Genomic DNA, 24132 nt, shown 5'->3' on the forward strand with positions numbered 1-24132 from the left:
CCGAGTCACGAGAAAATGGATAAGCAGAACTTAATGAAAATCGGTATGTAAAATCGAAGAATAAGGAATTCTTTCGCTACAATTAATTTTATAAGACGTCGTAATATCACAGAGTCGAAAGACAACTAAATGTGAAGGCCTAAAATATAGAAAGCTCATAAAACTGATCAACAATAACTTTTTACATTGACCATTGTTTGTTGTGATGTGCTTTGTGTCTTCTGTTGCCACTGATCTATGATAGATAGGATTACTGATGTGTACCGAGTATTTTTAAAAATTTGCTTTACGTTGCACCGACACAATAGGTCTTATGGCGACGATGGGATATGAAAGGGCTAGGAATGTGAAGGATGCAGCCTTGGCCTTAATTAAGGTACATAACAGCATTTGCCTGGTTTGAAAATGGGAAACCACGGAATACCATCTTCAGGGCTGCAGACAATGTGGTTCGAATCCACTATCTCCCAGATGCAAGCTCACAGCTGCATGCCCCTACCCACACGGCCAACTCGCCCTGGCATACCGAGTGTAACAGCCTGCCTGAATATTGGCGGGAAGTAGACGGGGAGTTAGATAACTTTCTTCTTTAGTGTAGTCTATCATTCCTCTGATTCATACATTTTCTGACACTACTGGTACGTAACATACTGGTTCGGTCATTCCAGCTCTGAAACTCTTGGAGTGTTACGTCGGCACTGTGGTACTGTTCGTTAAAAGTGAGAAAATGTGAGGTTTTTCATTTGATCAAGTATTTATATGACAATATTGCTTTTAATCGCTACGTTCCTACTGACGTTTTTGTAATGGTCTTTGTTGACTTCACTTAGGAAAACCACAAAGTCAGTCTTTCTGAGGATCCCGTAGCGAAGCACGGGTACATCAGCTAATAATAATAATAATAATAATAATAGTAATAATAAATTTTACGAAGATATTGAACACATTAGGAACAATTAGACTCATGATAACTCTGAAGAAATTCACTCGACCAGGTCAAATAACTGAAAATGGTTATCCGTGGTTTCCCATTTTTACACCAAGCAAATGCTGGGGCTGTACCTTAATTAGGGCCACGGCCGCTTCTTTCCCTTTCCTAACCCTTTCCTATCCCATCGTCGCCATAAGACGTATTCGTGTTGGTGCGACGTGAAGCAAAATAGCAAAAAAAAGAGTTCAAATAACTAGTCGGGATTAAAATATGAGTCAGTGGCTTGGTATCAGCAATCAGATTATAATCAGTCAACACAGTCGAGAAGACAGTAAAATGGCTTCACTCTTAATGTGTACTCCGCAGCATATATATTACGATAACTACTCCGTTTAAACACACACAGCCAGGCTGAGTGGCTCAGGCGGTTAAGGCACTGGCCTTCTAACCCCAACTTGGTAGGTTCGATCCTGGCTCAGTCCGTTGGTATTAGAAGGTGCTCAAATACGACAGCCTCGTGTCGGTAGATTTACTGACACTTAAAAGAACTCCTGTGGGACTAAATTTCGGCACCTCGGTGTCTCCGAAGATCGTAAAAGTAGTTAGTGGGACGTAAAGCAAATAGCATTTTTAAAAAAATTATTACACACACACAAATAAAAAAACTAAAATGATCTATGGTAGACTTTCCATATAAGAATTAATGATGCCAACAACAATGGCATTAGCATTACAGTCTGTTGTACTTTCCATGCATAAATTGCCTGTGAGAAAGATTTTTAAAAAGTATTATTTTATTTCACTGTTTTCATTTAGACCCAGATTTCCAATAACAAACATTGAAATACTTACTTTTCCAAAGTCTCATCCTCTCATTGAGTATGGCACAGTATTATGCCAACTAATCCCTTCCAACTGTGCATTCACTGTCAAAGTCATTTCATTTTAATAACATTACTTCTGTTACACCAAATATCATTGATGGAGGTTCAACATATTCTGGCCTTGTTGTCTGCTATTGTTGTTATTGTCTTCCACAACTCATATCCCACCAGTTCTCAAATTCAGACAAGTACTTGACCGAACTGTGATTTTTTTTTTTTTTTGCTAGCGGTTCAGAGTCGCACTACCACATCGAAGGATTTCGGCGACCCAAGGATGGGAAAGTATTAGGACTGGGATGATAATGGCGGTAGCCTTCATTACAGTACAGCTCCAGCATTTGCCTGGTGTGAAAATGGGAAACCACAGAACACCCTATCCAAAACCCACCACCTCCCAAATGCAAGCTCACAGCTATGCGACCCAAACCAAATAGCCAACTTGCTTGGTGAACTGTGATGTAATTGTAGTTCATTGAGCAAATGCTACTGTTTCACGTAGACACGTCATACTTCACAACCTTTCGTGTACATTCATTGATAAGAAATTATTGATCACCGAGTGAGTTGTTTGAATTGCTAGTTGGGACTGTACCTTAATGAAGGCCATGACCACTAACTTCCCAATCCTGACCCTTTCCCAGCTTTCAATTGCCGAAACCTTTGATGCGTTAGTGCAATGTTAAAATACTAGCAAAAAAAAAAAAACCTATTGACTGTCTCAAATCCAAGTTAGTGATTGGTCACAGTACTTTGAGCGAAGAACTCATTCTACCATTAATTCTCACTGTCACCTAGTTGCCAGCATAAATGCCTTTGATTGTTTTTAATAAATAAAAGTACTTCACTTATTCGCAATCAGTTTTTACTGTTAACTTTTTTTTTAGTTGGACCCCTTGTGGTTGGGGGACGCAGATGAAGAACACAACCACAGTATCCCCCGCCTGTCATAAGAAGTGACTAAAAGGGGCCCCAGGACTCTCAACTTGCGGGGAGTGTGGGTTGGCGACCACGGGGCCCTTGCCTGAGTCGTGGCATTGCTTCCATTTACTTGTGCCAGGCTCCTCACTTTCATCTATCCTGTCCAACCTCCCTTGGTCAACTCGTGTTCTTTTCTGACCCCGACAGTATTAGAGCATTCAAGGCCTAGGGAGTCTTTCATTTTCATGCCCTTCGTGGCCCTTGTCTTTCTTTGTCTGGTACTTCATTTTTCGAAGTGTCGGATCCCTTCTTCCCCCCCCCCCTCTCTACCCCCTGTGGGCGGGGGCACAGACGTAGTCTACACGCACTACATCCCCTGCCTGTCGTAAGAGATGACTAAAAGGGGCGGCCAAGGGATGAGAACATTAGAACCATGAGATTACTTGTGGTTAGTACCATTACGTGCGGAACACATCGACGTTACTTGTGACTAGTACCATTATGTGCGGAACATTATGGGTCTGAGTGTTGCTTGTGAAAGAGATCGTCATGTGAATTCAACTCCTCTGTTCCACTGTGTTCACTGTGGTGTGCGTTACCTATAAGTAGTACCACTTTATATGCAACACCATGGGTCTACGTTGCCTACGGTTAGTACTACTATGTGAGAAACATCACTGGTTTGGCTGACGCCCATGATTAGTACCACTATTTGAGGGTAACCATGCGTTGCCAGAGAGAAGTATTATTATGTGAGGAATACCATGGGCTTGTGTTGCCTGTGATCATTACCATAATGTGTGACGCACCTCGGGTCTGCTTTGCCTATGATTAGTACCACTATGTGAGCGACCCCATGAGTATACGTGGCCTGTGATTAGTTCCACCAAGTGAGGAACACAATGGGAATACCAGCGCCCGTGATTAGTACACCTAGGTGAGGAGCACCATGGATCTGCATTGCTTGTGAGTGGTGTGCCCTTATGTGCGAAACGCCATGGGTTTGTGCTAGCTGCGAGTTGTGCCATTATGTGTGACATACCCTGGGTTTACTTTACCTGTGATTCGTACCACCATGCGAGGAACACCATGAATCTACGTTACTTGTAATTAGTACCACTGTAGGGGGAACACCATGGTTCTGTTTTGCTGGTGATCAATACCATTGTGAGGGGCCGAAGACCTGGATTTTGGACCCCTTTAGATAATAAGCATCATCCCATTAATTAAGACATTGTGAATTGGATCCACTGATTGTTTTTGTTTTGCAATCATTTACTCATCACTATTCGTTTTAGATTATAGTCGGTGGATACATTTCGAAGTTTTAATTTGCGTTTCGCTATACCTCATACCATTAGGGGCCGATGACCTAGCTGTTAGGACCCTTTAAACAACAATCATCATCATCATTATTGAGTTGGACACTCTGTGTGATATGCCTTCTCTATATCTATGAAACATAACTATCTATTCCTCTCATGACATTTTTCAATTATGTGATGCATACTGAAAATCTGATCCTGACAAGCCCCTCAATGGTATGAAACCACACTGGTCTTCATCCAACTTACTCTCAATCATTGATCACACCCTGCATTTCAAAATGCCAGTGAACACCTTGCCTGGTATAGTGATCAATGAAATACCGGGATAGTTGTTCAATTCTTGCTTATAGATGGATGCAAATACTGCTTTCATCCTAACGGAAGGCACCCTACTAACATTCCATGGTGATCTTCATACACTGTGAAGTCATTTCATCCCTTTTCTCCTATCATATACAGTGAAACCTCGGAATGCGAGTAACTTGGTCTACGAGTGTTTTGCAAGATGAGCAAACATTTAAAATAAATTGTAACTTGATAAGCGAGTGAGGTTCCGCAATGCAAGCGTCACGTGTGCCTGCGTTTTCCCCTCCCCTGTTCCTTTGTTGAATGGATGAATGAGATCTTTGGTCCTGTAGTGAAGAAATAATTTTCAGAAAATAATCTGCTGCTCAAAGTCTTTCTGGTTATGAACAATGCTCCTGCTCATCCTCCAGGCCTTGAGGACGACTTACTGGAGGAATTCAAGTTCTTTAAGGTTAAGTTCCTTCCTCCCAACACTACTCCACTACTCCAGCCTGTGGATCAGCAAATCATTTTGAACTTCAAGAAGCTATACATCAAAGGACTATTTCAGCGATGCTTCGAAGTGACCGAAGGAACAAACCTTACCCTCCGAGAGTTTGGGAGAAATCAATTCCTCATCGTGAACTGCCTGAAGATCATCAATAAAGCCTGAGATGGAGTCACCAAGAGAACTCTCACTTCCGCTTGGGGAAAGCTGTGGCTTGACTGTGTTCTTGGACGTGACTTTCAGGGGATTATTGGTGACAATGAGCCTCCGATTGTAGATGAAATATTGTCCTTAGGGAAGACTATGGGGCTGGAGGTGAATGACTTGCACATTCAAGAGCTGGTGGAAGAATATAGCCAGGATCTGACCACCAACGTACTGATGGACCTGCATCGCGAACAATCGGAGGAGGTTATGGAGATCTCGTCCGGGGAAGAGCAGGAGGAAGAGTCAATGGAATATCTCACTTCAACTGAGATTCGGGAGACATGCAAAATGTGGGAAGCGGTGCAAAATTTTGTAGAAAAACACCACACGAATAAGGCTGTCGCAGTGCGAGCGATGAATCAGTTCAGTGACAATTCAATGTCACATTTTCGTGAAATCCTCAAAAAGAGGCAAAAGCAGCAGTCATTGGATGGGTTCCTCGTTAAAGTTGCACGAAAAGAAAACAATTCCAGTGAGCCAACAGATAGCAGTGATTCCTATAGTGAAATTTGTGCTACACAGTAACTCTTCTCATGGAATCTCTCATTTCCCTCACATCAACTATGATTATGTTGTAAGGAAAAGTGCACTTTAATTTGTTTTATGTTATATTTTGTTTTAGAAATGGTATGCGAATAAATATTTCTGTGTTGTGGACGAATCATCCGCGTTTCATTTGTTTCTTATGGGAAAACTTGCCTTGATATACGAGCGCCTTCGATTACAAGCATGTACATGTAATTAATCTCATAATAGAACCGTATTGAGGACAATATATTAAAATTATAAAATCCTTTTAATAACAACCACCTACTCAATACATTATATTACTCATTGAATTATAAAATAATCATGAGGTGTCTTAAATAAAGGAACATGTTTCGTTCGACATAGCGAACATCATCAGCCTTAATTTACAAAGATTAGGTCAGGGCCCTGAACTGAATGATCAAATTGTTAAAAGAGTGACAAAGCCATAATAAAAAGTAAAATGATAACATTAGACGTGTATAAGATTAATTCTACTGCTAGCGTGTAAATACGGACTAGTTCAACTGGTATTTCCTTCTGGCATTGTGTTGGCTCTCCTACAGAATTCCTAACTACTGAAGTTCACGTCATTTTAACCTTAGTTTCGTCGCCATGCGCCTTTTAATTGACTCAGTTTGACTCGTACTATTCAATAAACTCTATTTCAACTTTTGTTTTGTTCAATTTAAGAACTCCATAGTCAATAATTAATCCACGCTTCATGCATTGACATATATTTTAAGATCCACTATATCTATATCTTTTTACTTTAACAACCTCATGTTTGTTTTAACTTTATAGACTACCATCGTTCAAAGTATTCCTCTACATACTTGCTGTTAATCTGTACATATTGTTATAATTTCATGTCTAATGTTATCATTTTACTTTTTATTATGGCTTTGTCACTCTTTTAACAATTTTATCATTCAGTTCAGGGCCCTGACCTAATCTTTGTAAATTAAGGCTGATGATGTTCGCTATGTCGAACGAAACATGTTCCTTTATTTAAGACACCTTATGATTATTTTATAATTCAATGAGTAATATAATGTATTGAGGAGGTGGTTGTTATTAAAAGGATTTTATAATTTTAATACAAGCATGTAGCCGGAACGAATTATGCTTGCAATCAAAGGTTCCACTGTATCACCATTTCAGGCGTAAATTTGTAAATTTATCTATTCCTGCTGCTTTCTGAGAATGAAGTTTATTCTTTTTCACTTCCTCAAGCATAATTGAACTAACACCATTTTCCTCCCTGCCCCCCTCCCCACTCCCTCCCATGAGCTTGGTTTTTTGCAAGTAGGGCATGACTGCAATAACCCACACCACAAACCATTGGTTTAATATATCCCTTTTTATTTCTTTTTACTGTTGAAGTGAGACAAATTTTTTCCTGTGAAAAATTAATTTTCATAAGCAAGTGTTTCATTAGAACTTGGAGCGGGCCGATAACCTCGATGTTAGGCCCCTTTAAACAACAAGCAAGCAAGCAGAACTTGGAGGTGCAGATGTATCTGGTCCAAGAGAAATACACTCGCCACTTGTAGGGTATTCACAATGCGCTTTAACAGGCATTGTGTAAAATTTTCACAAATTTTGTAGGATTCTTTATGCTACTTTTTGCAAAAGAAATGCGTAATAGAACTTTGCAATCACTTCGAAATATTGATCATTTCACAGATTTGACCATTTTTAGTCTAATATTGGTCCTAATGGACTAAGCTCTTGGAAATAAGTACACCAGGTTGTTGATAGGTCCCCTCGGTCAATATTTATTATAACCTCGTTCATTTAAACCATCGATCATACATGTTTTGAGAAATGGCCATTTTCTCCATAGTCTACAGCAGGGCCTCTCAGGGTGCATGCACCTGGTGCATTCACTGTGCACGGTGCAAAAAACGACTTCGCTTGGTTGACCAGAGTGCAGACCCCCACTCCTCGATTTGGAGCAATAGCGCTGTCTCTCTCTTTCCTCACACCTGTCTCACTTGCTCCCCCTGTCTCCCTCTTTCTCACTTGCTCCGTAGCGCTCCAAATCCAAGCCGAGCTTAGCCGAGTAGCCCAGAGACGAAGCGGTCCGAGCCGAGCGGTACCAATGCACTGTGCACAGGGACTCTGCGCCGCTGTCTGCACGCATGAGAATTTGGGCGTTTGAGAGGCCCTGGTCTACAGAATTTTTTTTTCAAAAGTTCTCCTTTGTCCAGCCTGTTTAATGCTTCTAACTTTTTGTCCATGCAAACGACAACTTTCTTCTGTTTTGAAGCCATTTCGCGCTTACTCAAACAATACAGTACTCGACAGGAAAATTCTGTAAATCTATAACTTGGTGTTAACCTCAGCTACTGATGTGGTCACTCACAGACTAGTGGTTATGATGGGTCATTCCCTTCCTCTTTCATCGTCTCAAGCAATCATACAGCAGATCAATATTGAGCAACGATGTGAACCCGAGATAATGTCTGCAGTAGCGGATTAGTGTCATAGACTCCATGTCAGCAAGGCCGTCATTAAAAAAGTTATTGAAGTGACTAAAGAATGTTTACAGAGTGGCATAGCTCTGCGTACTGAGGCACGCTAGAAGAGCATTGCATTCAGAAGAGCGTGGGTTCGAATCCCACCTTGGCCATCGTAGGAATGGTTTTCCATGGTTTCCAATTCTCAATTCCAGGCAAATGCCATGACGGTACCTTTGATAGATCGTGGCTGAATTACTTCCAAATCCTGTCCTTAACTGTCCTTGGCATAAAGATATTCTAGAAGAGTCGACTCTGTAAAAAAAAATACGTACAATTAAAAATAAATGTTTATTATTTTCGACCCAGATAAACTGGAGATCGGGATTAATGAGGACCAGATGAACGAGGTTATTATGTATTATATTCAGTGTGAGGAAGTAAAGAAATTTAATAATATTAATTTTGTATTGTTATGTTAAAAAAAATAGTTCAAATATTCAGGGGTGGGTTAAACCCACTTTTTCCTATTTCCTCCCTCCACCTGCACAGGCTACTAGTATCAATACTGATAGTTTAGATGCTGGAATATTTATATTTCTTGAGTACCTGGTTTTTTTTTCCTTGTTTTTTTTTCTGTTCCTTTCTTGTTGTTTTCTGTTAGAGCTTTCCTTGAAGTTCTGTTGAATGGATAGTTTCGTATATTCTGTTGATTAGCGTTTTATAGTTATTTCCATTTTTCCTTCATGCTTTGATAGTATTATTAAGCTGGCCCCGCAGTGTGAGGGTAGCGCGCCTGCCTCTTACCCGGAGGCCCTGGATTTGATTCCGGCCAGGCCAGGGATTTTTACGTGGATCTGAGGGCTGGTTCAAGGTCCACTCAACCTACATGATTACAATTGAGGAGCTATCTATCGGTCAGATAGCGGCCCTGAAATAGAATGACGGCTGACAGGATTCTTCGTACTGATCACACGATACCTCGTAATCTTCAGGCCTTTGGGCTAAGCAGTGGTCACTTGAAAGGGCATGGCCCTTTGGGGCGGCTGTGTCATGGGGTTTGGTTTCTTGGGAGTATGGGTATGAATAAAAACACTGTGATTTTTATCAGTCAAATTTCACATAGAGTGGCCCAGTTAGTACTCGCACACAATCATATTTGAGTTCCTTAATTAGTGGCTATTTACAAAGTCTCTTTTTCTCCTCACAGCAGGTCACCAGCTCTGGCATTTTACCTGGAACGATGTTTCTTTCAGTTATCCTGATTGACAGCTCGCCTTTCACTTGGCTCTGCACGTTCAGTCACTCTACACAGCGGCTTCACAGACGCAGGTTTGAACACACATTCTGTTAGCAGTCATGACACACGAGCACTTTTCCTTGCCTCGACTCCAGAGATGTCCGTCACTCTCTCAATCGTCTCTCGTTGCTGCTCCACATAGACTACTCAGCATGTATTACTTGGCAAGAAAATAACACATTACAACTAAACAACAGCGATGACAACCACGACGAGCATTACTAGTGCTCACTCACTTCAACAACAACTCTGATGACAGTCAATTTTACTGCTGTCCAACTTCACAACATAACAGTAACACTCCAACACACCGACATAGACACACTCCTGTTGTGGCGAATCTCCCTTTTGACATATACTCACTCCTGTTGGCATCAGACCTCCTTTTATATCCCTGATGAAGTACTAGAATCTTCGGGCTGCAACCAGAGAAGGAACATTCTCATTTTGCATTCCAGAAGGTCTGTGGAAAAACCAGACAAAAGCACAATAGATGAAGAGGCTGTGGCATGCCCTCAGGCTGACTGGGAGGTACCTGGCCTGACTCAGTTATCCCTTCCAGGAAATACTGAATTGGCCTTTCAGAGAGCTGGCAGTTACCTGAGCATGTAATACTGTCAACACTGAGTTTCTTTCTTTCTGTTCATTACAAATAGTAACTGAGGTTATACAATTGATATAATAATGATTATTTTAAAATATATTAGTGTATGCATGTGTAGGATATCTAATATTGTTCTAACTGGAGAATTGTTTATTATCCTTTGTGTTATGTAGTAATTTATATAATTGTGGATTTAAAGGAAATGTACATTTTCAGGTAACTTTTCATCTAGAAGTGGCAGAACATATACTATGGATACTGGTTACATTCAGCAGGCATGGCATAATAAAGAAATTCCACATAGCGCAGGTACAGACTCAAATGTTCCTGCAATTGATTCCACCTGAGCACTTGGTAAGCATTCTCCTTGGAGTTCAGTTGAATGAATATTTTGAATATATGTTCTGTTCATGATAGTTTTATAGTTATTTTTAATTTCTTTCATACCGTAATAGTATTAATTCTTATAGTTTAGATAGAGAGAGATAATTCTTTATATAATACACTGAGTTGGTCGTGTGGTTAGGGTCACGTAGATATGAGGTTGCATTCGAGAGATGGTGGGTTTGAATCCTACTGTAGGCAGCGCTGAAGATGGGAATCCATATTTTCCCATTTTCACACCAGGGGCAAATGCTTGGGCTGTACCTTAATTAAGGTCACGGCTGCTGCCTTCCCAATCCTATAACTGGTTCCACCCTTGCATCGCCGAAAGCCTTTGATGTTTTAGTGTGACGTTAACCTGCTAGCAAAAATGTATGTATATACAGACGGGGTTATTAACATCTTGAGTACCTGGTAGGCAGCTTGTATTCCTATTCATTGTAGTGTTCTGCATTTTGTGAAATTTTGATGTACTGAATGTCATAAAAAATGCCAGGCTGAGTGGCTCAGATGGTTGAGGTGCTGGCTTTCTGACCCCAACTTGGCAGGTTCGATCCTGGCTCAGTCCAGTGGTATTTGAAGGTGCTCAAATACGTCAGCCTTGTGTTGGTAGATTTACTGGCACATAAAAGAACTCCTACGGGACTAAATTCCTGCACCTTGGCATCTTCAAAATCCATAAAAGTAGTTAGTCGGACGTAAAGCCAATAACGTTATTATTGCCGTAACAATGAACTTTATCATTTACAGTGGCAATCCACCCGGCTCATTTAGAAACCTACACTGAATTTGAAAGGCATCGCTGATGGAAAAGCAGTGCTCAGTCTACAGTACGTGTGGTTGAGTGATTTGGATCTTTTAAGATATAAATGTACACAACTGGTGTAAATTACTCCATATCCATATATATTTCAGCAATGATGCAGATGGAGTACAGTTATACTTTTTGGTCACATTATATGTAGTGATGGGAAATAGTCTCTCTCAAGACTGACAATCGCCACTCTGCATAATTTTGTGAGATTGTGAATCAAAAGCTACACCTTTACAATATTGATATTTTGTTTTTATTCAAGTAAACATGAATAATTATCAGGACATGTTTTGTCCATTATTGTGGACATCATCAGCTGATTTTACACAAGATAAATTAAGAAACACATTTAAAAAAAAATTAATACACCGAGCTCTATAGCTGCAGTCACTTAAGTGCGGCCAGTATCCAGTAATCGGGAGATAGTGGGTTCGATCCCCACTGTCGGCAGCCCTGAAGATGGTTTTCCCGTGGTTTCCCATTTTCACACCAGGCAAATGCCGGGGCTGTACCTTAATTAAGGCCACGGCTGCTTCCTTCCAATTCCTAGGCCTTCCATACCCCATCGTCGTCATAAGACATATCTGTGTCGGTGCAACGTAAAGCAAATAGCAAAAAAAAAAATTAAAACATTATTTGTTCCATGCATCAGTATAAAATACGATATGTTTAAAGAAATGTCTATGGTAACATCAGAATTGTAAGTCCATGGTAGTAGTACAGTCTATTAAGCTAAAAATGTTGGTACAAGCGTCAGCAGCACACACAAGTTTCATTGAAGTTTGGCTATTGGACAAGTTCTTCATGTATCAAACACAAAAGATTAGTAAAAATAGTTTGTTTCGCCTTGATACAGGGCAATGAACAGGTGAAATTTTTGATTTGAAATGCACAAGAGACCGAGCTCGATAGCTGCAGTCGCTTAAGTGTGGCCAGTATCCAGTAATACCAATGTAGTTGGTCCGTTATTGAACATTATAAATTTTCCTGCTAACTCATTCCTGGTTGGCAGCGGTTTTCCCCAGTGTGCTAAGTTGGGCTCGTCAGTTGGTAAGTAGCACACCTACCAAGACGCATGTTTAGTGTATACCGTGGAGGCCACTGCGTAGGCTACTTGAGCCACTGGCACTGCCAATGCACTACAAGAGACTTTGTCTCATTTCCAAAAATTGATGCCTTCCTGGCTGTCCGATGATATAGATGTTGATTCCCACAGGGAAGGTGTGCTATTTGCCAACTGATGAACCCAACTTAGCACACTGGGGTGAAACGCTGGCAACCAGGAATGAGTTAGCTGGAAAAATTATAATGTTCAATAACAGACCAACTACATTGGTATTATAAATTTACTCATTCGGGACAATTATTTCAGGTTCCCTATGGGAATCAGCATCTACTGTATATCACTATCCAGTATTCGGGAGATAGTGTTCGAACTCCACTGTCAGCGGCCGTGAAGATAGTTTTTCCCTGGCTTCCCATTTTCCCACCAGGCAAATGCTGGGGCTGTACCTTAATTAAGGCCACGGCCGCTTCCTTCCCACTGATAGCACTTTCCTGTCCCATCATTGCCATAAGACCTATCTGTGTTAGTGCGACGTAAAACAAATTGTAAAAAAAAAAGAAGAAGAAGAAAAATACACAAGAAGGGTGTCAGATTGCTCCAAGAGTTGAAAAGGTGAGTCTAAAATTGAAATGAAAATCAGTAAGCAAGTTTGAAAGTACGCAATTTGGAGAAACTTAACAAAAAGATTAGGGGCACATAGGACTACTTACATCTTCGCTTGTCCCATCTGCCACAACATGACTGGTATGCTAAGGCTAACAGTGTTGTGCGTGGAGGTCACATGTGATGAAAGCGAGCTTGGAGGGGAACAGTGAGGGGTTAGACCATCTGGATGGGTAGTGGGAGTGTCCTGATCTGTTTGAAATTTAGTTATCAGGAATTTGTGTGATTATTTTCTCAATGAGCACGTTCGCATCCTCAGAAATTTAATTTATGTTGTAAATTGGGTTACATTTCTGATCTATGTTGATAAAATGATTCTCAAAGATGTTAAGTAGGTTGCCTTTGTTACTGAAACGAAGAACCCATATATCTTGGATATGAAGGAGTGGTTGGAATCGGCTGAAGATGTCCATAATAATGGATGCTATTTGCTTTACGTCGCACCGACACAGATGGGTCTTATTGTGACGATGGGATAGGAAAGGTTTAGGATTGGGAAGGAAGTGGCCGTGGTCTTAATTACGATACAGCCCCAGCATTTGTCTGGTGTGAAAATGGGAAACCATGGAAAGCTATTTTCAGGGCTCCTGGATCCAAGCTCACCGCACGCCCAACTCGCCCGGTAAATAATGGATGAAACATGTCGCGAGAATAAGAACAAAATATCAGTATTGTAAAGGTGGAGTTTATAATGGAGAATCTCACAAGATTATAGTATCGACAATACCAGTTTTAAGATTAAATTTATTTCATACAATGAAGCAGATGGAGGACATTTAGCACACAACTTGTGCCACATGGGACAGGCGTAGACATAAGTAGTCACATGTGCCTCTAATCTTCTTTTTAAGTTTCTCCAAATTGCCTACTTTGAAACTTGTTATAACGCAGACTGTTAAAGTGTGGCTGGGTATTTCACCATCGCTTGTTTGCTGGGATCTCTGGGAACGTAGATGATGCGATGCAGAATGAGCAGAAGATATCCTTTGAAATGGCACAGCACGTGTAATGTTATAAGTTTCAAAATGGCATATCGTTCTTGAAATGTTTGTGCCATATTTCAATTCCTTTAAGCAAACAACACAGTGGATTTTTCTGTGTGGCTCCTTTGTAAAATATTCCTGTGTCTTTTTTTATAGGAAGGGGAGTTAGGGATTGGAATAACTTACCAAGGGAGACGTTTATTAAATTTCCAATTTCTTTGAAATCATTTAGGAAAAGGCTAGGAAAACAACAGATAGGGAATCTGCCACGTGGGCGACTGCCCTAAATGCAGATCAGGATTGATTGATTGATTGATTGATTGATTGATTGATTGATTGATTGATTGATTGATTGATTGATTGATTGATTTGACTTATGCTTAGCTGAAGACATTATCTGAAACTTATCATACACAATTGGATTAAATTACTAAGTCCCCAGTCATAATTTGTCATGATGACTGTAAGTGACACAGAAAAGACTTGCTCATTTTGCACAATTATTTTGTACCTCTTTACCATACTTTCTGCCTGCTGCCATATCTTGATGGATACAGTACTTTTGCATCCATCTCTTGGCACAGGCCAGAGTAAAGTGTAGCTTCCACCGAAGTCCCAGTCAACATCCATGGCTGTGACAATATAGAAGACCGAGCTCGATAGCTGCAGTCGCTTAATTGCGGCCAGTATCCAGTATTCGGGAGATAGTAGGTTCGAACCCCACTGTCGGCAGCCCTGAAAATGGTTTTCCGTGGTTTCCCATTTTCACACCAGGCAAATGCTGGGGCTGTACCTTAATTAAGGCCACGGCCGCTTCCTTCCCACTCCTAGCCCTTCTCTATCCCATCGTCGCCATAAGACCTATCTGTGTCGGTGCGATGTAAAGCAACTAGCGAAAAAAACAAAACAATATAGAAGCTCCTGGGGTATGGGTAGTGCTGAATAATGACATTCAGAGCACGACTAGTGCATCTGAGTGTTATGAAAGGTGCTGCTCATAAGGTCAGTCATGCTGCAATAGTACTTTCTGACTCAGTGAGGAAAGCAATGGCAAGCTACCTCACTCCTCATCTCACCTAGTACGCCTCATTTTGGTGCTGCCTTTGGTTTTTGGGGTTTCCTTATAACCGCATAACCTTTGGTGGTGCTATTTGAGGATCCAACCAGCCTCTTGGCTGATGGCCTAACAGACAGACAGACATACCATACTTTAAAGAAACATGGAGTAATATTAGTGAAGACCATTTTTGTAAACTCAAACATTATTCTTATGCTGATATACAGACAGTGCTTAGCTTACAAATACTTGTACCTACAAGCTTTAATTATGTAAACTGACAGAATGTGTTTGCTTAAAATATAACTTACACAAGTAATACTAGAATTAGAAATAACTTCCTGGTTGTTAGTCAACAATTTTATTTAGGAATAGAATAGGACGTTGAATAAGTACCCAATGCAAGAGGTACAATCACTAAGCCTTTGCAATGTGTGCTGAGCAATCCACAGATCTCTCACGAGTTATTAAGAGGGACATCCAAGCCTGCATATTACACTGGACTCAGGAAAATCTGTCTTGTGCTTTGCATTCATAATTATAGATCATCTATTGAACCCTTTAGTCAGCATGTTCATTGATAAATTACCTGTTCGAGGTTTTGAGCATGTATTGTAGACTCTTCTGTCTCAGGGAGTGTTGACGGCTCTTCGTCACTTGCTGACATGACTTTCGGGTATCAGAAGAAGCTACAGTAACTACTATGAATGAAAGACATGGAGGAGCTAACTTGATTTATTCAAAATAAACAAAGAAAATTGAAAAAACTAATTATCATAATTCACCATGACCAAATCAAGGTCAATGACCTTATATTTATGACAGCTGGATGATTTCAGGATCTGGTATTATACCTGTACAAATGAATGCCCAAGGTCTGTCTAGGGAGGTCAAGTCATGAATGCTACTTATGGAGCCGCCATATTGGGTCTTCAAGTGAACGTAACCAAAGATAATTGTATTCGAATTTAGAGGATTTAGGCACCAATTATTGAACAAAAAACAAATGAACAACTATTTATCATGCAGAATTTAACTGGGCATCTATTGTTCATGTATATATAATTGAAGACCTGAGTGCAAGAACTAGCTAATAACCAAAAGTTAAATTCTGAGAAAAACGAGAAAAACATTTAAAACTATATAAATCCTATAATTCATTAAAGGTTTCAGTTTAATGTGAAAGTATATATGAATATACACTACTGTTTCAATTTTTAACCCTCTACTCCATTTAGAAATAATTTAAAAAACGAGAAAATGTGTGATGGAATTATCCATTTCTTGCACTCAGATGTTTTAAGGAATGCGGAAACGGGAATAGAAATTGGAGAATGAATGCCATTACATGTTTTAATGTTTTAACTATGAAATATTGAGTTTTAAAGCCCAGTGCATGACATACATAATAAGTATTAAGTAAAATATGGTTGAAAACTGTTTTTAGAACTCGTGGTATGATGCCTCACTTTCAGAGCCATATTCTTCATCCTCGCGTTCACATCTGAGATCGGAATACCATTTCATGTGTGCAGGAGGAATATACTTCTGTGCCAATTTCATCACATCTCTGTACTTCTTGTTATTCAAAGGCAGTGGAGTTTGGTACAACTTGGCGGGATGTAATATTGGAGTACGTTTCGTCTTGAACAGACGAAATTTTGTATGAACAAAAGTGTTTTGACCAGCAGAAACAGACAGTTCTCTCCCTTCATAAACAAATTTATAGTACCTACTTATTCTGAATGATTCAGTACCATTCTTTATTAATTTCTTAAAATGTGACACCAAGTGATGTTTAAAATCAAATACCATGTCCTGGTGTACTTTCACCACAGGAAATTTTTGGGAAGCAGATGAAACAATATCATACCATTCCTGAGGGACAAACACATACTCTTTCTTGCGTTTTAGCTTTTCAATCTGTGCGAAGGTACGATCACAGGGCATGAACGAATTTCCACGTTCTGGAAAATGGTGATATATTTTGACAAATCTGCCCGAAGCCGCTAGTGTACTTAATTACTGAACCATCAAAATATTCTTGTTTTGCCCTGCACAGTTGTCAGTAAAAATGTGCAGAGTTTTAATTTCATGCGGAATGTAGTTCTCTACATAATGGCTCTACACCTATTTCTTCATCCTAATCTTCACTCTCAGTTGCATTGTTTCTTGCAGCAAGCTGCTTCTTCTTTCTCCACTTCATGCTGAGATCAGGGCGCCTTCTACAACAAAAATATATTGCATTGTTGTGTGTTCAATGCTCCTACAAAATATACGTCTAAAACTAATATTTATTTAAAGCTTACCTCTGAATATTATGTGAGGTTATTAAGCCCATGAGGTATGCATCCTGAGCATTCTTATCACTCATTTTGTTTAAATTCCTATGAATTCGTTCTTTAATATCTTTGGAGAAGTTGGCTGTACATTTTCTCTTACAAAAACAATCTGGAGCAACTGTCTTTACAGGCACAAGTTTCCCTGTTGATATATATTCTTCTCCATTCAAAATATTTCGTTTCCTAACATTCCTTTGCCAGTTATCTTCTTTTCTTGTCCTTTTCTTACTCTTTACTGGAGAGGAATCAGTAGAACTTCGTAGCAGTATCTAAAAATGACAATAATTTATAAAAGCATAAAGTGTGGACTTCAAACTTCCACATTTATTTGAATATAATATTTTGGTCTAAAATATTGCTGTATAATACAATGTAACATTAAACTGAATATTCTGTAATATACATTCTATACATTTAGCACTAAAATGCAGCTCTTAATTGAACCTACCTCTGAATTAAAGCTTGCATTTGCAGCACACAATAACTCACTGCATTCAGCCACCTTCCTTACTCTTCTTCAGCACAAGGGCAACTGAGAGCAAGAACTGGATAATTCCGGTTATTATCCAAGTCTTGCACTCAGAAAGGAACCAGTTGAATTTTAAAGGCCATCTAGCGAGAAAAATAGGCACTTTCTGAAATTAACTTCTATAGTAACTGATAGAGGGCAGTTATGGCTACAAATAGAAGTCAAAAGCTAATTTTCGCTAAATGTGATCATTATCTAGTTCTTGCACTCATGTCTTCAATTGTATAACTCATAAATGGCATGAATGTATTCACAGCTATTTGAATTTGCAGATAATTAATAGGACCTAAATTTAAATTTTTAAGAAACCAGAATCGGGAGAAGTGCTCATGTATACTCTTTCACGTCTATATTACTTGATCTTACCGTGTTTCTAATCAATATCGTCTGTCAAGATACGTAATTTCATTGACAGAAACATAGAAATCTGTATAATATCTCTATTATATCATGAATAAATGAAATATTGAACTTAAAATTATTTAATGACAGTTGTAGTAAATTTCCTTGAGCATTTCCTTTATTAAGAAGGTAGTAACTGGTACTGCGTTTCTAAAAGGTTACTTCAGCATGTTGACAAAGACTGAATTTCTCTTGACTTGAGTGCATTAAATTATGTTCGCTGTTTTTTTCTTTCTTGCCAGTTGCATTACGTCGCACCGACACAGATAGGTCTTATGGCAACGATGGGATAGGAAAGGGCTAGGAGTGGGAAGGAAGCGGCCTTGGCCTTAAGGTACAGCCCCAGCATTTGCCTGGTGTGAAAATGGAAAACTACGGAAAACCATTTTCAAGGTTGCGGACAGTGGGGTTCGAACAAACTATCTCCCGAGTACTGGATACTGGCCGCACGCTGTTGTTATCCATTGATGTGGTAAATTCTTTGGATTCTGAGGCAAAAATCCTCTTCTCATATATGACACGAGCGATGTTCTTAGCTACTCTAACTAGTTTATGGATAACCCATGCAGGTGACTAGTACAAGGTGGAGGTGGTGATTATTGTTTTAAGAGGAAGTACTATTGGGCAACCATCCACTTCTAACACAGAGGGGAAATTTTGAAACGATCCGACACTTCGAAAAATTGTGATATTGGCCAAAGGAAGACAAATGTCATGAAGTTCGTGAAAATGAAAGACTCTCAAAGCTTCGACTGCTCTAATACCGTCGGGGTCGGAAAAGAAGAAGAGCTGACCAAGGAAGGTCGGATACGAAAGAAAAAGTGAGGAGTCTGGCACAAATAAGTGGAAAGAATGCCAAGACTCAGGTAAGGGCCCCGTGGTCGCCAACCCACTCTCTCAAGTTGAGTCTCTGGTGCCCCCTTTAGTTGCCTCTTACGACAGGAAGGGGATATCCTGGATGTATTCTACTGTTCCCACAAAATGGTTCAAACCCGACATCTGTATTATGTTTATGTCAACATCATTTGAAAACCGGTGATGATAATTTGTAGGGCAACAGTCTTCAGTTGGCTTTTGGCAAAAAAAAAAAAATCAAGGTAATCATCATCATCATCATCATCGTCGTCATCATAAGAAGAAGAAGAAGAAGAAGAAGAAGAAGAAGAAGAAGAAGAAGAAGAAGAAGAAGAAGAAGAAGACCAAGCAAGTAGCTGGTGTGGTCTGGATCACGTAGCTATCAACTTGCATTCGAGAAATAGTGGGTTCGAACTACACTGTTGACAACCCTGAAGATGATTTTCAGTGGTTTCCCCATTGTTCACACCAGGCAAATGCTGGGGCTGTTCCTTAATTACGAGGCCACGGTCGCTTCCTTCCCACTCCTAGCCCTTTCCTATCACATCACCACCATAAGCCTATCTGTGTCGGTGCGACGTCAACCATATTGTAAAAAAAATCAGAAGAATACTTAGGCATTATGTGAATATTGGGCTACACTTATCATTCGAATCACATGTATCACTGTTGTAGGAGTGGTATAACACTTGCGGTATATAACTGCGAACCTGTTTGTATAGGCTTTCTTAATCTTAACCCCCCGCCCGTGAGTGGGGGTGGTAGTATAACCCCCACGCTATCCCCTTGCCTATCGTAAGAGGTGATTAAAAGAGGCCCGAGGGTCCCTTAACTTGGAAGCCTGGACGGGCAACTATGGGGCCCTTAACTGAGTCCTGGCTTTTTTTCTGTCACCTAGCTTATTTATGCCTAAACGACATCCCTTGTGCAGGTAACTCGAAAAAAGAAAACACAAATAATATTATTATAAACTTGCTATTACATTTGCTGCTTCTTTAGGAGAACACATTTGTTTGGAAACTTTCCTACAACATTTTAAAGACTTGGATGGATTAGAAACATTATTGAGATCGAATTCCACTTGAGTGTACCGTCCATCTACACTCTTCTGTTCAAATTGCTATTCATCAAAATGATAACAGAAGAAAAATACATAATGGAACCCACAAATACAAAAACTGTTCATATAAACATGTGATCCTTCAGGAATAATTCCATTGTAATAACTTACTAACCTCGAACAAGACGGAATTATAAGTGGGTTGCCATTTATCACGCCTGTAATTTTTACCGTATCCACTGAGCTCATTGCAAGTGACTAATCTCATGTTTTAATCTGTATTGAAATCTGTTGATATACAATAACAAAGTTTTATTATGAATCCACCTGTTCAATACATTATGTTGTCACATTTAAAATATCTTCATTAGTTAAAAAGTTATATATGCGACATATTTCACTCCCTTACAGAGCATCATCAGCCAAATCTGAATCTCGAATAATTGTTATGTACGTAAATAATGACTTAAGAACTATTAGACCATTTTTCACAAACTTAAAACTTACTCTATTAGAATATCATAAAATACAAAATCTTTGTATACATGCCTTAATTACATGTGCTTAATAGGAAGATACATTAAAATTGTGGAAGAAAGAGTACTAAAATATTAAATAAAATAAAAAATATATATATATCATGTCTGAATCTTAGAAAGACGTGAAAATCAATCTTAGGAGCTAAATTTGAAGATTTTCTTGGCAATGAGATCTGGTAAAAAAGTTATTTATCCCTTGTGGATAAGAGTCTATAAAGATTCAAATTTATAGTCAATTTGATGATTGAACTTGTGACAGGATAAATGTTGGTCTTCAAGAAATTTAAATGCTTGTTGTCATTTGACCTCGGCGAATGCTGTTGAATAGATATGCTCTTGTAGATGTCAGTGACCGTTCGTTGAACTAATGGATTTAATAAGGATGATTGAAAGAGACGTAAATAAACGCTCGTATTTAAAAGTTGTTGCTTGGTTTATCTTGTTGAACTGAACATCTCAACTCTTTCCCATCAACATCATTCTGTGCATACTGTTTCAGCTGAGCTGAGTTCTAGAGCTCAGCTGTATTCTAGAAGATTCCTCTAGTGCTGATATTTTATTGTTTTACCTGGTCTTCTGTGAGATGCAGTCTTCCAGTTGGAGGAAAGCTGAGAGCTTGCATTGGACATACATTCAACAAGATAAACCAAGCAACAACTTTTAAATACGAGCATTGATTTACGCCCCTTTCAATCATCCTTATCAAATCCATTAGTTCAACGAACGGTCACTGACATCTATAAGAGCATATCTATTCAACAGCATTCGCCAAGGTCAAATGACAACAAGCATTTAAATTTCTTGAAGACCTTGAAGATCCTGTCACAAGTTAAATCATCAAATTGACGATAAATTTGAATCTTTATAGACTCTTATCCACAAGGGATAAATAACTTTTTTACCAGATCTCATTGCCAAGAAAATCTTCAAATTTAGCTCCTAAGATTGATTTTCACGTCTTTCTAAGATTCAGACATGATATGTATATATATTATATTTATTTTATTTAATATTTTAGTACTCTTTCTCCCACAATTTCAATGTATCTTCCTATTAAGCACATGTAATTAAGGCATGTATACAAAGATTTTGTATTTTATGATATTCTAATAGAGTAAGTTTTAAGTTTGTGAAAAATGGTCTAATAGTTCTTAAGTCATTATTTACGTACATAACAATTATTCGAGATTCAGATTTGGCTGATAATGCTCTGTAAGGGAGCGAAACATGTCCCATATATAACTTATTAACTAATGAAGATATTTTAAATGTGGCAACATTATAATGTATTGAACAGGTGGATTAATAATAAAACTTTGTTATTGTATATCCACTGAGCTCTCCACTGCTTATCACTGGAAAGCGAAATACTATAATCCCGCCAGTTAACTTATTCTGACAAGTTGGTGTAGCGCAGTATCCCGTTTCCCTTAAAAATGCAAATATATTTCATATTATCACATCGGGCCCGCTCACATCATAACGATGCTTAAGACCCAATATGGCTATCACCGCAAAGGATTGTGGCAGCATGGCCAGACCTTCCTATACTGACCTTGAACGCCTGAAGGGCTATTATCAAATAGAAACCACTTCATGTTTATAATCAAGACAACAATAATGACGACAATTGTTGGTTGAGCTTCCAGTTGTTGGAATGCCCGAACATCACGAGCTGATTTTATTTCTGAACATTCTCTTAAATGAAGGCTGTCCACTAACTGACAATCATGTAGGATGAGCTACATGGACACTTATTTGATTGTGAGTAACCTTCAGTTAGCCCTATGAACTGACCATCGCCCCTTAAAGTGAAGTTATGTTAAGCATCCATGATTGATGATCATGGTGTCCCTTCACTGAAGTTGAGTGAAGTTATAGTGGTTGATGACCCAAGTGATCCTTCAATGAGGTTATGTTAAACTAAATTAACATGGTCGATGACCACAGTGACCAGTCTACTGAATGAAAATTAAATTAACGTAGGTGATGGCCAACGTATCCCTTCAAAGCAATCTTATAATCTTACTGAATTTAAATTAACTGCACTTCAAGTGCCATAAAATTGCCATCACAAATGCAAAGTTCAATAAATAAGTATAAACTAAACTAAATAATAAACTAACAGCAACAACTAACTCTTTTTGGTCAGATTTCAAGTGAATACTTGATTCTAAATTAACACACTAATTATTCTGAATTTAATTGAACTGCTGAGTAAATATTCGAGCGAACGCCTGATGGGTGGAAACAATTAATTGCCCGGATTATCTAGTGGTTTTAACCAATTAATTCTTGCGACAATTATCCGTACCTCGTTTGTTGCTGACATTTTACTTCTCGAAGCAAGTTTGGAACACAATCCAATTGTAGATCTGTGAAAGAAATCCTGTGCCATCTAGCTTGTATATAAATAAACCTTGTTGTCATTCCCATACATGATTTAAATAAACTCAAAATGAAATTATTAATGTGGCCCAACTTATGGACAACCCTCGGTATCCCTTAAAATCAATGGTTATGGGCGGTATCATCCTGTGGGATTCCATATGGTTCCAGTTCCATGTGCCAGACTAGCTAACTCAACCTTCTTGTAGGGTGAGATGGCTAGCTGCATCAGTTCCCTAGTCCTGTATATGCCCTACATATCCCACGGATCCATCCTATTGCCAGCCATTAACCATGACCTGTTGCCCCCCCCCCTCTCTCTCTCTCTCTCTCTCTCTCTCTCTCTTTTTTTTGGTAAATTGACACAGAAATGAGAATCAGTCTCCTAAACATTTACACATCGACTTCCTTCGTGCAACCAAATCAGTGTTCACTGGGAAATGCAAACTAAGCTGTTAAACTAAAAAAAATAAACTACCTTGTTTAAACTAGTCGACTCAAATGCAAACTGCCACGGTGTGATGACCGGTATTTCCTTGAAACTCATTCCTATTATCTGGGGATATATTACAACTTCATAAAGACTGTCTGAAATGTCTTGAATATTTACTGTATTTTAACACTGGCGACCCTTCAATCCCAGTTAAATGAAACGTCTGTTCGACCCGACGAAGCAATATCAACCTGGCCTCGACTGTTAGATCTTGAAACTCCCAGCTAAATTCAATTTACACATCCTTGCCATCCAAACAATCTTAAAATTCTCCACCAAATACTGGGTTTGAATCCATCCCTTCTAATGTTTTAAAGCTAATGAGACTTGTGGAATTCGTCATGTTGCTAGCTAGACATAAAATGTCTCAAAATGGCATGTTTAAAATTTTCTTATTCATGATACACAGGAAACACTCTGAACTTCACGACTCACCCGTGAACATATGCTCAGTGGCGTCTGAATGAATAACACAAAATTACTTAAAAATAAGCAGATTTTAACCTTTCCCCACGAAACAAACATATGACATAAAATCAAAATTTACATGACCCAGTGACATCTTGACTGACGCAATATCGCTAAATCTCTCCATTAGT

At 39.1% G+C, this 24132-nt stretch overlaps 1 protein-coding gene across 1 annotated transcript in view; it reads left to right on the forward strand.

The window, feature by feature from the left end:
* Positions 1–24132, forward strand: part of Nup188 (nuclear pore complex protein Nup188) — a 752879-nt gene that overhangs the window by 610919 nt on the left and 117828 nt on the right. Inside the window, exon 20 of the mRNA XM_067139287.2 lies at positions 10175–10312. Coding sequence (XP_066995388.2) covers positions 10175–10312 — 138 coding nt within the window. The remainder of the gene's footprint in view (positions 1–10174; positions 10313–24132) is intronic.

The sequence above is a fragment of the Anabrus simplex genome, chromosome 2, assembly GCF_040414725.1.
Source record: "Anabrus simplex isolate iqAnaSimp1 chromosome 2, ASM4041472v1, whole genome shotgun sequence".
Lineage (NCBI taxonomy): Eukaryota > Metazoa > Arthropoda > Insecta > Orthoptera > Tettigoniidae > Anabrus > Anabrus simplex.